The 19,629-nt window shown below is 41.0% G+C and overlaps 1 protein-coding gene across 1 annotated transcript in view; it reads left to right on the top strand.

Annotated features, from left to right (window-relative positions):
* The window catches only part of ccdc178 (coiled-coil domain containing 178), a 153,884-nt gene that overhangs the window by 131,731 nt on the left and 2,524 nt on the right, over positions 1 to 19,629 (top strand). The window contains exon 19 of the mRNA XM_004915647.2: positions 8,249 to 8,383. Within this exon, the coding sequence (XP_004915704.2) occupies positions 8,249 to 8,383 (135 nt within the window). The remainder of the gene's footprint in view (positions 1 to 8,248; positions 8,384 to 19,629) is intronic.

The following is a 19,629-nucleotide window of genomic DNA, read 5'->3' as shown; positions in this document are numbered from 1 at the left end:
TATTTCAGCAAACACTGTTTAAGCTTGCAAGACTCACTTATAAAATACCTGCAGATCAGATTCAGCGGTGAAAAGGTTACACTTTCCTGCCTGCAGCCAGAAGATTGTGTTCCAGGAGAGGGAGCAGAGAGCTCTTGTTTACAAAGGCAGAGTTAGTGTAGCAACTGCCTATGCGATCGGCTCATTGGAGGATTGACTGTGGGCGTGGTTAAAGAGTTCAATCGTCTGCTGTGTAGAGAAGAGATTCATCTCAAGTGAGCATGCTCATTAAAACGGCTTGGAACTGGGCATGTGCACCACGCCAGGCAGACAAGGAGATTCTGAAGGGAGGGGGGAGAGGGAGTTACCCAGCTCTGCAGTGAGAGAAACTCCAAGGGATCGCTCCTGCTTTAGTGTTTGCTTCTGACGGACAGGAGTGGCAGGTATTTAAACAGTGCTGTGAGGCTTTTCTCTGCTAAAATTTTTGGTTGGGGGGTTGACATGTCCTTTAAAGGAGAAAGAAAGGTAAAAACTAAGTAAGCTTTATCAGAAAGGTCTATGTAAATACAGCCATAAGCACTCACAGAAATGCCGCACTGACTTCTCTGAAAAAAAGATTAGTTGTGTCTGTAATTCCTGTGCCAGAGACACGCAGCTTTCTGTTCTCTGCTCTTTCCTGCTCCCCCCTCCCTCAAGAATGCTAAGAACTCACTCCCCTCCTTAGGAATGTGGATCTGAGCCAATCAGCAGGAACTGACTCATAGTCTTACAAACTGAGCATGTACACCGGTCGGGGTCTCGGGGGCAGGAGCAAGGAATTTTCTTTACACAGTTTAGCGTTTTTTCTTCCTGTTTGGCTTCTGCTTATCTGAACGGGAGAAATATGGGGAGACTTAAGGGCACTATTGAGAGAACTGAAGGTATGCCTGCAGCTTGAGATTAACTCTTTACTAGCCTTTCCTTCTCCTTTAAAGTAATTAAAATATAGTGTACTGTTGCCCTGCAACACTGCAGGTAACACTTGTGTGTTTGCTTCAGAAAGACTGCTACAGTTTATATATAAATAAGCTTCTGTGTAGCCATGGGGGCAGCCATTTAAAGTAGAAAAGGCGAAGGTTACTTAGAATATATCAGATAAGCTTTATAGAAAACAATGGCAATCTACACATCTTGTCTGTTTTCTGCTATGTAACCTGTGGCTTTTCTCCTTTTTCTCAGTTTTAATAGCTGCCCCCATGGCTACACAGCTGGGTATTTATATAAACTATAGTAGGGTTTAAAACACTTTCATTTATTGGTGTTAAGGTGCCCAGGAGCAAGCGAATCTTCACCTACGGGTGGGCGATATCGGGGAACATGTAGGCCAGTGCTGTCCAACTTCTGTGGTGCAGAGGGCCGGAATTTCTCTATCATACATGGTGGAGGGCCGCTAATGGAAGCCAGTTTTGACCACTCCCCCTTTTTAAACTACACCCACTTCAAACCACACCTATTTTATCAAATGGTGGTAGCACAGCAAAATCCCAAATGCTTGGTCCATGGTTATCAACCGTCATTCATATGTGAAAGAATTATATTATGTCAAAATAAGATATACCCTTAAATCCATATGCCTCCTCCTCCCCTGTGGATAGCACAGCAACCCTCAGTACATAATTACACACATTAGGGACCATTTAATGGCTATTTCCAACTGCTAACAAACCCCTGCCAGGTTCACCTCCCACAGGCAGCATAAGGCAGGCAGAGTGTGGCACACACAGGCAGCACTCTGTCTGCCCTATGCTGCCTGTGTGTGCCATACTCTGTCTGTCTTATGCTGCCGGTTTGTGCCATACTCTGCCTGCCCTACCCTGCCTGTGTGTGCCATACTCTGCCTGTCCTATGCTGCCTGTGTGTGTCATACTCTGTCTGTCTTATGCTGCCGGTTTGTGCCATACTCTGCCTGCCCTACCCTGCCTGTGTGTGCCATACTCTGCCTGTCCTATGCTGCCTGTGTGTGCTATACTCTGCCTGCCCTACCTGTTTGTGCCATACCCTCCCTGCCCTATGCTATGTGCCATAATCTGCCTACTCTATGCTCCCTGTGTGTGCCATACACACAGGCAATGACAGGGTGTGGACAGGTGAACAATGTGGGTGATTACAGCCTGAGCCTGAGGTGTGAACACTGCAGGGGGTTAACAATGCAGGGATCAAAAGGTGTGAACAACACAGGGGATTACATGTTTAAACAATACAGCCTGAATCTGAGGTGAGAACCATGCAGGGGGGGGCAGTTAATCACAGTACTGATACCATTTAAAGCTTACACAAAGGTAAGCCATCAAAGCAGCCAGACAGGTGGGGGGCCACACAGAGGGTGGTCGAAGGCCACCTGTTGGACAGCACTGATGTAGGCTAATTCAGTCGTTTGGCCCTGGGGCCAAATGATCAAATTACAATGGCGGCAATGGCGCATCAACGAGCCCATGTGGTCCCCGAACCGACAAAATCTTTTAACCTGCCCGATCGATATCTGGCCAATTTGAGGCCAGGTATCGGTCGGGCAGGCCCCTCGTTCCTGCCCCTACATGAGCGGATAAGCTGTCTAATAGGTCCAAGGGACTGATATTGGCAGCTACAATTGGCCCGTGTATGGCCACCTTTACTGTTCCTTTAAATTGAAATCACCTATGTGTATCTTAGTTGCTACAGTAAACATTTATTCTTAGTATGAATGAGGTAGTATTTGTATATATGCAAGTTTAATTGCAGTTTGCTAGTTTATAATATAACCTTTAAGTGATCCATTAAAGGGCATGTAAACATCTCCTTTGTAACAAGTAGCCCTTTAATGTCAGGCATAGCGGTATTAGAAGAAGAAATAGCTGTGACATACTGGAACAATATTTGGCCAGGAGTTTTATTTCCAAGCAGTCAAATGCAAAAGATGTTATAATTAGTCCCCTTCACCTAATTATCCATTATTATTAAATGTAGTCTCAATTTCTCATTATTGTATAATGAATCTCAGTTACTGGATTGAACTGGCTGACCCTCTTTCTGTATTCCCCTCCAGAATAAAAAAGCAAAAGAAGCTATAGTACAAAGCAGTACCCAATACAATTGTTATAAAGAGTACATATTGTGTAGGCTTTTATGTGTTTATGTTGTGCATACTTCCACTTCATTTGTGCATTGTGCGCTGTTCCAATAGGATATTGTCATGATAACTGAGAGGAATCTCTCTATTGAGAATAGATGGTTATGTGTGTGGAAGGAAAGTGCAAGAACAGTTGTTGCTCCAATATTTTTACTGTACCACTAAATAATTAAACCCTAAATAAACAATTGAATCCTGTTAATGAGTTGTTTACATTAGTAGCACATCTGGCTAAGATTAAGGGGCAGATTTATCCAAATGTGAATTTAGAGCTTAATACATAAAAAACCCACTATGTTCTATTCATTCCTATGTAATTTTTAGAAGCATAGATTCTCCATTTGATAAATACACTTTAAAAATCCTGTAGGAATCAGTGAGTTTTTATGTATATTTAGCTATGTTATGTATGATGTATTCACATTTTGATCACTCTGCCCCTAAATAAATTGCAGGATTTTTTCCAGATACAAAAACTGGTAGTAATGTGTGACATCTTCCTCAAACTTTCACATAACACTTGTCTGACCTGTTTTGATCACCACCCCCAGTGCCCCAGAACTTACTGTTTCTGGGCCCAGTTACTTACCCCCAAACCTATCACCTAGGTACCTGAAATACCATTTTTTGTAACAACAACAAGATCTGAAGTTGGTGGGATTCTCTGACAGTCAGATTCCAGGTCACTGCTACAGTTTAATTGGATAGGTAGATCTGTGGTTCTAAATTACATTATATGGGTATAAGCTACAGTAAATGGGATTACAGGTATTACAGGTACTGGGTCTATTATCCAAAATGGTTGGGCCCTGGAGTTTTTCAAAGGAGTTTTTTCTCTAATTTGTATTACCATACTTTAAAGGAGAAAGAAAGGTAAAAACTAAGTAAGCTTTATCAGTAAGGTCTATGTAAATACAGCCATAAGCACTTACAGTAATGCTGCACTGACTTCTCTGAAAAGAGATTAGTTGTGTCTGTAATTCCTGTGCCAGAAACACGCAGCTTTCTGCTCTCTCCTCTCTCCTGCACCCCCTCCCTCAAGAATGCTAATAACTCACCCCCCTCCTTAGGAATGTGGATCTGAGCCAATCAGCAGGAAGCTGACTCATAATAACTAACTGAGCATGTTCACTTGGTCTGGGTGTCTGTGCAGGAGTGAGGCATTATGGGAACTTTTTTTACACAGCTCAGTGTTTTTTCTTCCTGTTTGGCTTCTGATCTTCTGAACGGGAGAAATATGGGGAGACTTAAGGGCACTATTGAGACAACTGAAGGTATGCCTGCAGCTTGAGATTAACTCATTACTAGCCTTTCCTTCTCCTTTAAGCCTACTAAAAACATTTAAACATTAAAAAAACCCAATAGAATCATTTTGCCACCAATGTGGATGTATGCAGCTTAGTACCATTAAGGACAAGTTACTGTTATATTATTATATTATATAAAAATAATTACTTGTTTAAAATTCATGCTATTGGAGATGGCCTTCCTGGCCTTCCTTGGATATCAGGTTTCTGGATAAGATTTCCCATACATGGAGTAGGGTTTTGCCTTTTTGTGCAACTTCAGCATGTTAATGGTTGATACTGAATATATTTTGGTGTATTTGGTGCATTTTCCACTTGTTGGCACAGACTGGAGGCAGTATAATCTTAGAGACTGGGCAGGAAAAGATTTCCATTGTGATTAAATGCTTGGGGAATGGAAATGGTAGGTTGCCTTTCTGCTCTTTTGCCATATACTGGGTAGTATGCTGGGGAAAATATATTAATAAAGGTATGTAGGTAGTGCACACCCACTTTCATTGAATTAACCCCCATGGTAGTAGTCATATGAATGTTATACATCCTCCATGCTGAGCAAGTGAGGGGTACCAATATATGTAATTTTCCTTGTGTTTAATTCCCCCGTCTTCTTTTACAGTTACTTTTACTTACTTTTAACTGTAATTTCTAATGAGCAGGCCCTCTTTACCTATTGTATCAGTCAAAATGTTATTTGTATGTTTAGTGTATACATCCTATTGTACAGTACTGTAAAAAATTTTTTTGCCATAATTTGCCTTTTTATGGCTTGTTAAAATGCAGTATATGCTACCCTGAAATGGCCCATCTGTCATTTGGTTCCACATTATATTGACTTCACTCAATAAGGTATATTTTTGTGAAGGCACACCCTCTAAATGTCTGTAGGGGTCATTTACTCACCCTTTATTGCTCACTTAGCAAGCACCCAGGAAAGTGGCACTCTGCACCTCTCGCCACATTTTCACTTCTTTGCAGTGTCAGGACGCACAGGTCTGCCCTGTCCTTACCATCTGTCCTGTCAGGTGGCATAGACAGGGCCCTGTTGCAACTTGCACCTCCTGTGCAAGTAAGGTGACGAGTAGAGTGTGGAGATGCCTACATGCCACCCCCACCCACCCCTTTTTGATAGAATGCTGCTTAATGCATGTAGCATCCTAGCAGGCCCTATGCAGAGGTGGATAAATCACTAGGCATCCCTAGGCTATTACCCAGAGGCCCAGTGTGGTCAGGGGCCCATTATGCTTGTTGAAAAACATATTTTTATTATTTATGCAGTTGCTGCCCCACAAGACAAATAGTGTGTATGTTTATCCAGGGAAGAAGCAGAAGACAACTTGGACAAGGTGGAGCTTATTACAGTATAGGGAGAACAGGCATTAGACAAGTGGGTGCATGTAAGTGCATACATACAGACATACACACCACTTGTCTAATGCTTGTTTTCCCTGCACTGGACATAAAATCCATCTTGTCTTAGTTGTCTTATGCTTTTTCTACCTACACGGGCATTCATACATGCCACAGATGCTTGCCAGTTGCCACTTCTCTAAGTTGTCTTCTGCTTCTACCAGCAAGGACATAGCCTAGAAAAAGTGTAGAAAGTGTAGCCTAGGGGTCTCAGATCTTATTAATCCACCACTGGCCTTATGGGTAGTTTCTCTAAATTACCAAGGTCTTCTAAGAAAAGAAAGAAAAAAAATATGCTTAGTGCCGGACTGGGGTAACCAGCATCCACCATAGAACTAGAACTCAATGGCCCCCAAGCCTGTATGCCAGTGCCTATGATTGTCACAACACCCTCCCCCCCCCCCCCCATCCTGCCACCACCGGCAGACACGTAGCAGGCATGCTAATGAGCTAGCAACTGGGGCCCATTGGGATTTTTCCCAGTATCCTGGTGAGCCAGGCAAAACCTGAATATACTGGATGGCAAATAATGCCAGAAAATATTGGGCTGATCCAACCTTTTTTCCCTCAGGCTAATACAATACTTGTGCTGGCTGGCATGTTGCCACTTTTATTGGTAAAACTTACCAGCCTATGCTGGAGAGGGCTAAGTGAGTCTGTTTGTTAGAATAGTGGGGGGGGGGTTCCTCCCCGACGCTTTCAATTTATACGCGCTCGGGGAGGACGTCAGGCGGGGGCCCTTCTGGGGGGGTTAGGGGGGCCCTTGGGGGGGTTAGGGGACGCGGCTGGGGCACCTGCAGGGCCCCTGGGGCGGGAGCCCCGGTGGGCCCTGCACCCCCCAGTCCGACCCTGGGGGGGTCTTAAATGTGAGTCAGTGGACAAAGAGTCCAGGTAAGGAGGTGGAAATAACCAGTAAAAACATTGCCAGAGAGACTAGTCATCTGCAGTAGCAGGGATCTATTGCAAGAGACTTATCTCTGAGTGGGACATCAGCCTAAGAGCTTGGACACACAGAACTACTTTATAGCAGCTACTTGTCATGGTTACAAAATGCCAGAAAATACTCTGCCAGGGACAATACTGAGAATTTTCTCTGCTAAAACACATGTAGAGACAATTATCAATAAGTTATCAGCATTGTCTATGCACCTTTGCTAGGGAAGTTATAATGTAGGCTCCACTGAGGCAGGGACAGACAGGAAGTACACAGTTCCCATTATGGACACCCCAATGGCATTGGCAACTTAACGGCCCGTGTATGGGCACTAATGATGGGCCTGCCCGACCAACATCTGGCCTGAAATCGGGCAGGTTTAAAAATTAGTCGGATTGGGACCGCATCGGCTCGTTGATGTGGTCCCCGAACCGACAGACGCCTATTCCCGTCCCTCTAATTCGATTGTTTGGCCTCAGGACCAAACAGCCGAATTAGCCTGATATCGCCCACCCGTAGCTGGGGATATCAGGAGAGGATCATAGCGTGTATGGCCACCTTGGCTGGCGGCCCACTGTGAATGAGCAATCACTGAATTTCCTGTAAAGCCCTGTGTAAACAGTAATGCTGTTCACTCTTTTTATATGAAAAAAAAACCTAAATATAATGTTACAAACATGTACATGTTATTATTAAATGATAATGATAGCAGTACTATTTTTTTTCAATTATACTTTGATTCTATTCATTCCCAGTATAGCATGAGGGGATTTGCTGCCTACTCTTCCCATTTGTGGTGCCCGCTCGGGCCAGGTGGATGTATTTATGTCACTGGGCCACACCGAGGCAGATTAATAGGGGCTTCTATCTGGAATGTTCTATCCTGTTATTGTTCTCTCTCTGCAGTTGATGGCTGAGTTAATTCACTTTAGTTTTGTCATGCTCCAGAGCCCACATTGCCAAGCTATGATCAGCTTTACAAGGATAGACGGAAAAAATGTCCATCAAAGTCTTAGCCTTGTATCTGAAACCCAGCCTTGACCTGATGTGCTGTTCCAAAGGCAGCAAAAGATTGTGTACAGAAAAAAAGGGAAAAGCAAAAAAAAAAAAAAAAAAAGGTTCAATATGTCCCGAGGCTATCGGTTTTGAGTTAAACTGGGTGAAGTAGAAATATTTTACTCATCAGCTTTGCAGTCACAGAGTTTGCTTCAGCTAGAACAAAACTGCTGAGGCATTTAGAGAAAATTAACCCCCCATCCTGGCAGCCAGATGTGACTGGTTTCTGATGAATGCACATGAGTGGGCCGAGAAACCAGGAGACTGTGAAATTCCTGTCAGCTCTGTACAGTGCAGAATGGGCTATTGACTGCTTTCTATATTTCCCTCCATCATTCTTCTTGAACACTGCCATTAATTTCCTTCCCAGCTCTGACTTGTGGGTTTTCTGCCCCCCTTCTCTTCTCTCATTTTTTTTAGATCTCGGTGCTGCAGAGCAGGATGCACAGGGCTTTGGTGGAGTTCTTCAAACAACGAGGCCTCTATAGCCAAGCGGGGCTGGCCACCTTCCAGGCTGCCTCTCAGGAGAACGCTCTGAAAATATTAGCTGTGCAGGTAGGTGATTGCTAGCAAGTGGGGAGCATCAATTTCATCTAGGCTGAAAAGCAAATGATGGCCGGCGTGATGAAGCATTCAAACTAGATCCCATCAGGGCGTTATCAATTTTTAACCTATTTAATAAACTGGAATTGCAGCCAAGGATGAATCCAATATGTCAAGACAAGGGTCAAGCAAGTTACTTGAAAAACATTTTAATGCCATATTTATCACTAGTATTGTTATATAAAATGTGTCATGTGACTGGGTAATAAGCAAATGAAATATTGTTGTTTTATATACTTAAAACTGACATTACATTTGTGTTCATTGTAACAATTAGGGGTAATTTATCTAGGGCATAAAGGGGATTGGCATCCCAGACAAATGCCTTCTCTGCCTTTCCCTACACTGGTTACAATGCTCTCACAAATGCAGATCCAGAGCAATGAGTCCTGCACATTTATTCATGGTGATTTCACATTAAAACAGCATGGATAGGGACACATACCTTAATTGGCTCAAATACATAGATAACCCTTATTCTGCTGAAGTACTTGTGATACAAATGTCACATACAGTTTATTTAAAACAGTACTTTTGTGTTAGGATGATGGCCCACTAAGCAAGTTAGTTGCCCACAATAGATCTCTGCTACAGCAGGCGACTAACAACTCTGGAATTCCTTTTCACTGGCAACAATAGAACTCGCTGGTGGAAAGGCCTATGAAATATTTTGTGCAAAGTTACCTGATGGAGGAAACTTTGCTCAAAGTAGCAGAGATCTATTGGGGTCACACTAAAATGGACACAATTATTCCACACATAGTTGATATTCCTTTAAGGTGATTGCATCCAAGTGCCCTCCTTGCACTTCCGTATAGTTATACCAAACGACATTGCGTCCATCCCACCTCAAATGCAAGTGTGTTTATTGATGCAGGAACTAACAGCACCCTGGTAATTCCAGGGTTCCCACCATGGGCTGAGTCAATAGGAACAATAAAACTTGTACCCAAAGAATCACATGCAAAGATCATTCTAATGTAAAGCACAGGAAGCAGCACAATCCCAACTGTGAAGATGTTAGCCACAATTTGAATATGATTTGCCACGCAGGCACAACACCGTTGTTTTGATGCATCACATGCAATTCCAGCAGGAACAGCTCCCCAAATAGTAACGATTATCCTGGAATTATGGTAAAAAGGCTGCATTATGGGTAAATAGTTTTGTACCCAAAACTGCCCTTTGCACATCGAAGCTGAGATCATAAATTACTTTTGACCTCCAATAAGAATATTAAGAAGGATTACAACCCGCAACCCTCCAGTTATTCTTAAAGTACAGACCCTATAATCTATTAGATTGTAAACTCTAATGAGCATGGCACTCATTACATGCTATCAGTCTGTGTTTGTATGTTATCTGTATGGATTGATGTATGTACTCTTCTGTTTAACAGTGCTGTAAAATAGGTGGTGTTTTAAAAATACATTTTATTATTATTATTAATAATAATAATCCATTGACAAAGACTGACAAGGGATTGTGGGAGCTGTGGATATGGGAGTTGTAGTGCAACAGTAGCTGTGGGGTTGCATATAATTAAATCCATTAAATGTATTCACAAGTAAAAATACTCCAGAAAGAATTAACTTGTTTAATGCAGCATATGTAAATTGCCTCTGGGTTGCCCTTCTGCACTGCAGTGTATTATAAACATAAGAAAAAAGGAGGATACTACAAGTAGTAAAGGCTCATTTACCCCCACAAGGGCAAGTGTCGCTGTGTACTATGCTAAGCACCACTGCATCCACTTAGTATGCTCTACTACCTATTGACGCTAGGGATTGTAGATTTGTAGATTGTAAGCTCTTTTGGTCACGGCTCTCTTTACCTCTTGTATCGGTTATTGGTTGCTTTATATGTTACTCTGTATGTCCAATGTATGAAACCCACTTATTGTACAGCGCTGCGGAATATGTTGGCGCTTTATAAATCAATAAATGTTAATAATAATAGGGGCCCTTGAGCTACTGCAACCCTGAAGCTGGCAGTAATCCCAGGGTTCCCATCACAGCTTGTAAACTGCATCAATGGACAAAACAGACCTTGCCCAAAAAATCATACACTAATGCACTCACGCTAATCCCCACTCTGAAAATGTTAGCCGCAACTCTAAACCCATTTACAAAAACACACTATTGCATTTGTTGTGATTCATCAGTCACAATTGCACAGACACAGCTCGATGCACAGCAACAATACTGGAATTTTAGTTAAAAGCTACACTTTGGGAAAAATAAGGCAATTTGCTTATGAAAATGACACTTTGCGCAGTGCACTGTTATAAACGAGCTTTGTAAACTTTTGAGTATCCTGAGCCAATCTCTTAATACCTGTTCCAACCAGGCGTGGCACTTATAATATAAAATGTTTTATTATTGTGTCTTTGGTGAGGTTAATTGAAAGTCTCTGCTACCTTTGCACACTACAACTGCAGTTTATTTGGTGGTGCTTAAAGGAGAAGAATAGTCTCAATCACCGGTGGGTGCCAAATGTTAGCAATATCAGATAATAGCTTACCTGATACCCTGGGCTAGTGCTCCTGTTAGCGGAAAACTGCCCCAGCCTGAGGTACTTCTCCGTTAGCATAGAACTTCTTATTCCGCTTCTTTTCTCTTAAATCCCCCGGGTCCAACATAATAATAGTGGAGTAAAATAGCTGACTTTTTTGTTAGTTCAGCTTTTTTACTCTGTGTGTGCAACCACACGAAAAAAGAAGAATCAGGAAGAGGATTGCTCTGTAGTACATGATGAAGACTTCTTTGGGCTGGTGGAGTTTTCTGCTAACAGAAGCACAAGCCCATGGTATCAGATATGTGTCAACTCACAATCACTGGGGGAGGGGGGGCACCCCAGTGATTCTACCTTTCATTCTCCTTTGAACCATTCCCTAGATACCTGGCGTGGTGGCAATAAGACTAACAATATAATGCATCATCTTTTTTTAATCCACCCCTACGCTTACATTTTTCTCGTTGTGCCTGCACCGGGAAGCATCCGCCAAACACAGCTGATATCCACCAACAAATGCCAAGTCTTGCGTTAGTCATCAGATATCGGCTGTTTGTTCCTGCACCATGGGCGGATTCAATGATTCTTGGTGCAGGCACAACTTGAAGACATTTTAAGCGACTTTTTATTTGCAGGCTGACAATCCGCCCAGTGTGCCCTTGCCCTTAGTTCTAGGGATGCACCAAATCCACTTTTTTGGATTCGGTCGAGCCCTTCTTAAAGGATTCGGCCGAATGCCAAATCGAAACCAAATCCTAATTATCATATGCTAAATATGATAAATTTTAAACTTCCATGTTTACATGACAAAAAATCATGTGATTTTTTAGGATTCGGATTGGCCTGAGGCATGGATTCGGCCAAATCCTGATGAAAAAGGCCAAATCTTGGCCGAATCCCGAACCGAATCCTGGATTCAATGCATCCCTACTTAGTTCACACTAAGAGCATTACGTTGTTAGCCAGTTGTATATGTTCCGAATGATAATGCATTTTATAAAGTTTTGCTCAGTCTCAGTGAGGCAAACTAAAATGCTATGAAGAACACATTTGGCCTTATTTCTTGTGCTTTTATTATATTCCCTTTACACAGAAGGGCTGCTGATTTTGATGGATGGAATACCATTCAGAGCTAAAAATCTGTCTGATTATGTGCACCCACATAATACCAAATCCTACACAAAATATCCTGCCTATACCAAACATACTGCATACACAGACCTGAGAAACTTCCAAATAAATACTGAAATATCTGAAAAAGTTGTTGCCTTTAATTTTTTTATTATTTATTTTTAACCTTTATTTATGTAGCAACAACTTGTTATGTGGAGCCAATTACCCAGTCTGTATGTTTTTGGAGTGTGGGAGAACAAACTAATGACAGACTACTGGGCGCCAGAGAGTACTCTCCATGTACCATGAGCCTAATTGTTTTGATTTGGTTTGACCAAATAGTGTTGTGCAAGAGTTCCAGAAATTGTCTTAATCACAAATCAAATTGTGGATTTAGTACATCCTGAATAGTGATGAGTGAATCTGTCTCATTTCGCTGCTCCATAAAATTCGGGAAATGGCGAAAAATTCGCGAAACGCATTCGTCGCACAATTTTTTTGTCGCCCGCGCCCAATTTAGTACGTCCGTGCCCATTTTTTACAAGACTGCGCACTTTTTGACACGACTGCGCCCCTTATATAGTAGTTTTATGACAAACTATCGATAGTGCAGGAGAGTATGTGTGAGACAGTCAGCTCAGGGATGTAGAGCTATTCTCTGCTTGTTATGCCAGCTGCTCTCATAACTACCGAGGCGCAAGTGGCCAGCAAGTGGGGGACGCCAGCAGATAGGCAGGTAGTGGTGTGGTTGGACAGGGGTTGCCATGTGCGTTGGTCCCCTCCAAAGATTTTTTGCCCAGTGTGTTGTAGTTACACCACTGGTTGTAAAGCAAAGATAAACAGGGTAATACAAGGAAGCTAAATATCTTTAGAATATTATAAAAATATTATATGTTTTTATGTAAAAGCTTTCAGTTTGTGGAGTGTTCCTGAGAGATTAAACTGGCCTATAAATTTCAGGTTTGCTGCATAAATTTTGTTGTTGTTGCTGCATGTAACAAGTTTTATCAGATACAAGCAAATAGTTTTTACAAGCAAGTAGTCTCTTTTTTATAGAGACTACATTTTTCATTTATAATAAACTTATATTTAAAATTACAGCCATTGAGTATTCAGTGCCCTATGTGAAATGGTGCAGTGGGTGCCTGAAAGTGGGGACAGTTGCTGCTATTTTTATCTCCTTTCAGAAACAGAGGCTCTGGGGAGGAGGAATGGCCTACTTGGCCTATTTAACCCTATAGGAATGTGCAGCAGTTAAATCCAGGAACATGAGGTATCTTGCCTTGGTAAGGTTGCAAGAGCCATTTGAGGGTTCACTACCACTACACCACCATCTTTGGCCAAGCTAGGCATATCTGTTAGCGGGCTGGCATTTGTAAAAACTTGTCTCAGAGGTAAGATACCTTATTATTATAGTTACAGATCTTAGAATTTAGAAAGTAAGAGAACAGGGACCAGGGAACAGGATGTTGGCTCTGCCATCCCTACATGTTCCCAAGTCATACGTGCAAATATCAACATTACACATGTAACCTCCAAGAAATAATTGTCACTTTCTAAATCTTCCTTGTGTACAGTATATTGAATATTGTCTACATGAATTGTGAAGAATCATGCAGAACCCCAAGAAACAGCATACATACAAGGGCCAATACTATAATTATATATTAAAATAGTTTGTTTACAGACCTCAGCTTCATAATGTAGGGTGCTGTAGACTATGAAATTAAAAAAAAATACTACACAAAGCTGCCAACTTTATTAATTGAATATTAAAGACACTAAATCTACAAAGATCTACCTGTGAGACACTTAGTAGTTCGTGCTGCAATGCTTGATTAGGCCTGATATTTATACTGAAACAAAAAGCAGCATCTATCATTGCCATTCGGAGAAGATAAATATGCCATTAGAGAAATTCACTTGCTGTCCATTTCTCAGCTATTTGTTGTGCTGTTCCAACATTCCTGAACCTCTGCATCCAAGCAATAAACCTGCACCCGGTCTGCACCCACTGATTGACATGAAGGACAGGAATCAAGGTGGACTCCATACATAAAATATAAAACAGACATCGAGTAATTACAAAGATAAATTTTGAGGTCAGATTCTGAGAACAGAAATAAACAACTCAGTCTTTACCCTTCTATTTTATGAAATCACTCGAGTCCTTTAGACAGAAATATGTATTATTGTAATGACCCTTTGGCCGGGTGTAGAACAATTTGTGTTATATATAGATGGTGCTTAGAGAAGCTGTGGGCAGTTTATTGCTGCTTCCATCCTACTGGAGTGTGGGAACTATTGAACTCATGCTTGACTTGGCTAATATTCAGTAACAGGGTTTTAGGGTAAAAGAGAAAGGGCATTTGATCTGGGCTATCATCAATAAAACCCGGGGGGGGGGAATAAAAGAAGCATATATTCTTTGATATAACAATTAACAAATATTTTTAGTGTACACATCAGCAGTTTCCAATAGCTTGTGTTGAACTGCAACATCCAGAACCCCAAAATAGTCAATGGCTGTTTGGGGATGCTGGGAAATACATTACAGCATCCTAAGGGCTGCAGATTGAACATCCTTGATTTATATTTCCATTTTACCCTTCATGGAGTACCCAGGCTTCATGCATTTCCACAGGCCCCCTCGCCTCTGACTGCAACCCGGCAATGTAAATTCTGTTACTGAGTCTCAAATTCTTACCAGACACACACCTTTTGCCAACCTCATTTAATGAACGCCTGCTTTGTATGAAAGCAACCCTTTGCTTTTACCTTGTTGATTGAGAAGTGAATAGTGTGGCACTATCACAATGCATGCAGTTATAAAGAATAATAGTGAAAGTATATCAAATGTCTTTGAAAGTCTCCTTTCTGTCCTGGGTTTGGGTCAGGGGTGTGTATTAGGATTGCAGAGTTGAGTGCATAAATACAGAGCCTCAACATCATTGACAGTGGCTTTTATTTGATGAGGATATAAAAGATACCTGTTGCCTGTCACGATTCTGCTAAAGCTCTGGGTGCAGCTCTATACCATATATATTAGAACCCACAATCCGACCCATCACCTACAGAGATTCCTCCAGCATGGCCACCCATGTAGGCACTGGGCAGTGGATGCTCTCTTCGGAGGGGTTTCCACAGGCTCCTAATATAATCCAATCTAATAATTCAAAGTAGCCTATCAAAGCCTATCACAGAGGATGGGATTGTGGAAATTCATGTTTGTATAGCTGTGTAGAATTTACTATTTTATTTACATACTCTAGTGATCTCACAGGTGGCAATTTGCTAGGCCTGGACATAATAAGAAAGCTCACCAACTGATATTCAGGACAGAGTGTTTCAGTAAATGGAATGTGAGTGCACACCTTTGTTTCAGGTCAAATGCTTTATCTATAAACAGTATTCTGTATGATAATTAATGTACATATCCCTTAGTTGTTTGTTGTGACAGGCCTTCTTTAACCATAAGCCATAGCAAGGTATAATGGATATGATTTTCCAATAATTTTATTCAGAAATTAGCACAAGATGATGGTACTATTTTAAGCATAGTTTTAAAAGAGATAAGGTGACCGTCGGGTGTCCTTCAGAGTTAGCAGCTTATCTGCCCATGTAGGAGGCAGCATCAGCTTACTGGTGTGTTCCTCGCTCAAACGGCTCCTTGCAACTTCGCCAAACAAGCAAATCTTACCCTGTAAGGCCACCTTTAGTGCCACCAACTGGCAGGATTTACCTAGAGGGTCCCACAACTAGTCCATGTATAGCCAAGCCTTATATATAGGTTGGCATAATGAAGTCCTTGACCTTATTGTTTCTTTAGGTTGCACAAATCCAGTGGGGCTAAAAATTCCAAAGGACATTAATGGGAGACATGTTGGTGTCTGGGCCTCTCTTCAGTACTCAAAGATGGTTTATTTTTCTTAGGGTGGTTTAAAATTCCCCTATTTTTTAATATATTCCCTAAATTATCCCTTGTTATTCCACACTCCAGTGGGGTAATGGGGCAATTTTGATGCTGCTTTTTGATCACAGAGAAACTGATGGGGGCAAAACGCCCCAAATCTCAACATATGCCCTGAGTCTAAGGTTTCCTTTGCCTAAGTGACAAGTGAGTCAGTCAGAATGAGTTGCTGGCTAATCCCATCATGTATATAGAAATGCATCTAAATTCTGGTTTTGTAAGCCCCATGTGGCCTGTACTTGCACAACACCAAGCCAAACAACTGTCAGTGTGCAAGGTCTTATGAGAAGGGGTTAAATAAATGTAGCTTTCTCAGTTTTATCTGAAGTGAAAGTGCTAGACAGCAAAGCCAAAGAGCATTTTCCTTCATTCTAATGGCCTCAGTTATAATCAATAGCTATGTTTTTATTTTACTCAACGAAACTGATTCTGAAAAAAGAGAGAATTGCTTTTAAAGTACAAAAATAATTATGGACCACTTGAAACGTAATGTCTGTGTTTTATTTCTCATCAGAATTCATTAGTGTGTAACATCAATAATTTAGCCCCTCATTTGCCAACACTGACTTGGCTGAGTAGTTCAATCATGTAACCCTGTAAACTCACTTTCCATTAAAATGAATGTTGCTGACAAAGGATAACGAAAGAGAGACTTCATTTATTAGCTAAAAAAGATACTTCATCCATCAACATTTTACATTTGGAGAGTTATGCAACAGGAGTTTATAAGTTACTCAAAGTCCAAATGTTGTACTTGGGACCAGAATCTGTATTATGGAATTCTTTTCCCTAGTTTATAACAACACTAGAAACAAAGGTCCTAAAATGCACCGGTGGGGGGGGGGGGGGGGGTTTAGCAGAACGAATAAAACTCTCTTGCTCCTTAGTATAATGTAGTGGTCAATTTGTATTTGTTTGAACTTTTTTCATATTTAGTTTATTATTTTGAATTCTATACCAGTTTATTTGCTGGAGAACTGGCTGCTTTTAGAAATGCAATCATCCATTACATGATAGAAGGCAGTTACTCTCAGAAAATGGCAGAAAAAGGGCAAGAGGACGACTGCACAAAATCTGATTGTAGTGCTACAGCATGGCGGCACTTGCGCCACAGTGCCTTCATTAGGGACCAAAATAAGAGTACTAAATATGCTGTATCTCTGTATCTTAAATTTTGATTGGATTTAGACTAAGGTGTTGGTGGTGTTCCTGTTGCGTACTTTGCTAGGAATCATTTCTGAAGGCAGCCACACAAACAAATTGATGCAATTTGGGGTAATGTAATAAAAGGCACTAAGTTTGCCCAGGAGCAGTAACCCATAGCAGCCAATCTGTAGGTAGCGTTTACTGGTCACCTGTTTAAAAGCAGACATCTTATTGGTTGTTATGGGTTACTGCTCCTGGACAAACAGTGTCTTTTATTACATATAGGGGTATGACTTTATCTGTTAAAAATACTTGTCTAAACACACTTGCCAAGCACCAGAAATAATGCAATCCCCACTCTGACATTTTTGAGTGCAATTGCATCTGATTTGTAAGTGCATCCATTTTAACACATCGCTTACATTGCTGAGCACACATTCATACGCAATCAAGATTGAGCCGGAATTGTGGAGAAAAACACATGACAAATTGCATCTGAAATTATACTCTGCACAATAAATTATAAAAAATAAAGTAGAGTTTCATTTAATGTACAAGTTCTCCCGTTTGAACAATGATTTTAGAAGAATGACATAAAAAAGTCATATTTTTCTACCACAATGTGCCCACTGCTGCCTTTATTTAATTGTATCCTAAGCAACATTGTTGTTCTTACATTTCCTGAAGGTTCCAAATACCCTCATATAGACCTCTGATTTATAATCATAAATTCTCCTTATTGCCTGAGAAATATTCACGAGCTATAAAGTTCTATACACTGTGGAACCTGAAATGTAACCATGGTTCCCTTTTAAATATTTACAGGGTACTGATGGTTGAATTTTATGGCCACATGTAATCTCTCTAAATTGGCACTAGAATTCCTAAATCCCATTGTGTTACCTTGTGCCAGTGTATCAAGAATTAATTTTTCCAATGTGCACTGTCCGAACTTGATAAGATTTTAGCAGATTTGTTGCTCAGCCAAGTCAACTGCTTGGTGCACACATATTTAGGGCTTATATCAACTTTACTGGTAAATGTGCACCAGATTCACCCTGGCATGTCAGCAGATACACAGGTTTCCTAGCAATGCTCATACAGACATCGCAACTATTCTCTAGCTGGGATGGTGTAGAGTTCTCCTATTGCACTCAGCAGTGACACAAGTTAAGAAATGTAGATAAGAGTATTTTAGCAAATATGCTATATACTGATACTGTACCTTCTCTGAATTACCTGTATAATATATCCACATCAGTGGTGCTTAGTAGTATAATCAGTTATGACCTGTGCATGGTAATATCATGTATAGTGATGATCAAAATTTGTTGGCCCGCATGAATTCGCTGCGAAATTCTGCATTTCGCCATTGTCGAATATTTTCGCAAACGGAAAAAATTTGGCGAGTGAAGAAAAGCCGCAGTCACATTAAAAAAAAGTTGTGGGTGCATGAAATACATTGCAGCTGCATAAAGAAAAAGTAGTGCACATCAAAAAAAAAATTTAAGTCGCAAATCTTGCGCCGTTTCACAAATTTTCCTACAGTTTCATGAATTTTGCAGCTGGAACAGATTTGATCATCACTAATTATATATGTCACATGAATCAATAACACATGTGTATGTAATATATAATATAACGCCTTCTTTTAAAATATAAGTACAGTTGCCATTGGCAAACAGATACAGTTACACAAAAAAGCTCAGCTGGCATCATTTCCATCATTTTAAATACAATTGTGCTGTGGTGATTGACGCAGGCTGCTGTGGGAGTCTTGGGGCTACCTCCACCTTTGGAAGTAAAAATAGCATGAGGGTTCCCATACATCAATAGGCGCACTGTGTATGTGTCAGAACTGGAAACAGGAAGGGCCAAGTGCAACTATACAATAAAGTGTAAGGAGCACCATTTGACGGAAGTAACTTTAGCGAATGGGACTTTTTATGCAACAATTGTTGGGCAATTAATGTGTCCCCAACTGCAGTTTCAGTGATGTTCCCTGTTGTGTTAGAAGCAATGAGGTGCTTCCCAGAGTATTGGCATATATTTGCAAGTTCAAATAAATGGCTCCTCCAGTGTTTTTAAAGTGCAGATAATGGAAACCTCAATTACCCTGAAAATCTCTATAACAATTATGCATTGTGGGAAATAACTATGATTATTTACAGGTTTTTTTTGTATATTTTGAGCACTGGTGCAAATACAAAAAACCTGCCCAATTATATCCCAATGATTAACCATACTCTTTGCCCAGTAATATTTTGGGCCACACTTGACTGCAATCTCATCAGTTTGTCTCAGAATTTACCCATACATAGCTGTTAGTAGATGCCAACATACTCCTAAAGATGTGCTTATCTGTTGACCAACTGATCAAAATCTTATCGAATGTGGATCATGATCCGCTGGTGGAAAATACGCTTTGTTGGTGACATTAGCATTATACCACTGT

Source organism: Xenopus tropicalis, chromosome 6, assembly GCF_000004195.4.
Source record: "Xenopus tropicalis strain Nigerian chromosome 6, UCB_Xtro_10.0, whole genome shotgun sequence".
NCBI lineage: Eukaryota > Metazoa > Chordata > Amphibia > Anura > Pipidae > Xenopus > Xenopus tropicalis.
Note: the sequence above shows the minus strand (reverse complement) of the source record. Positions and strands in the feature narration are given on the sequence as shown.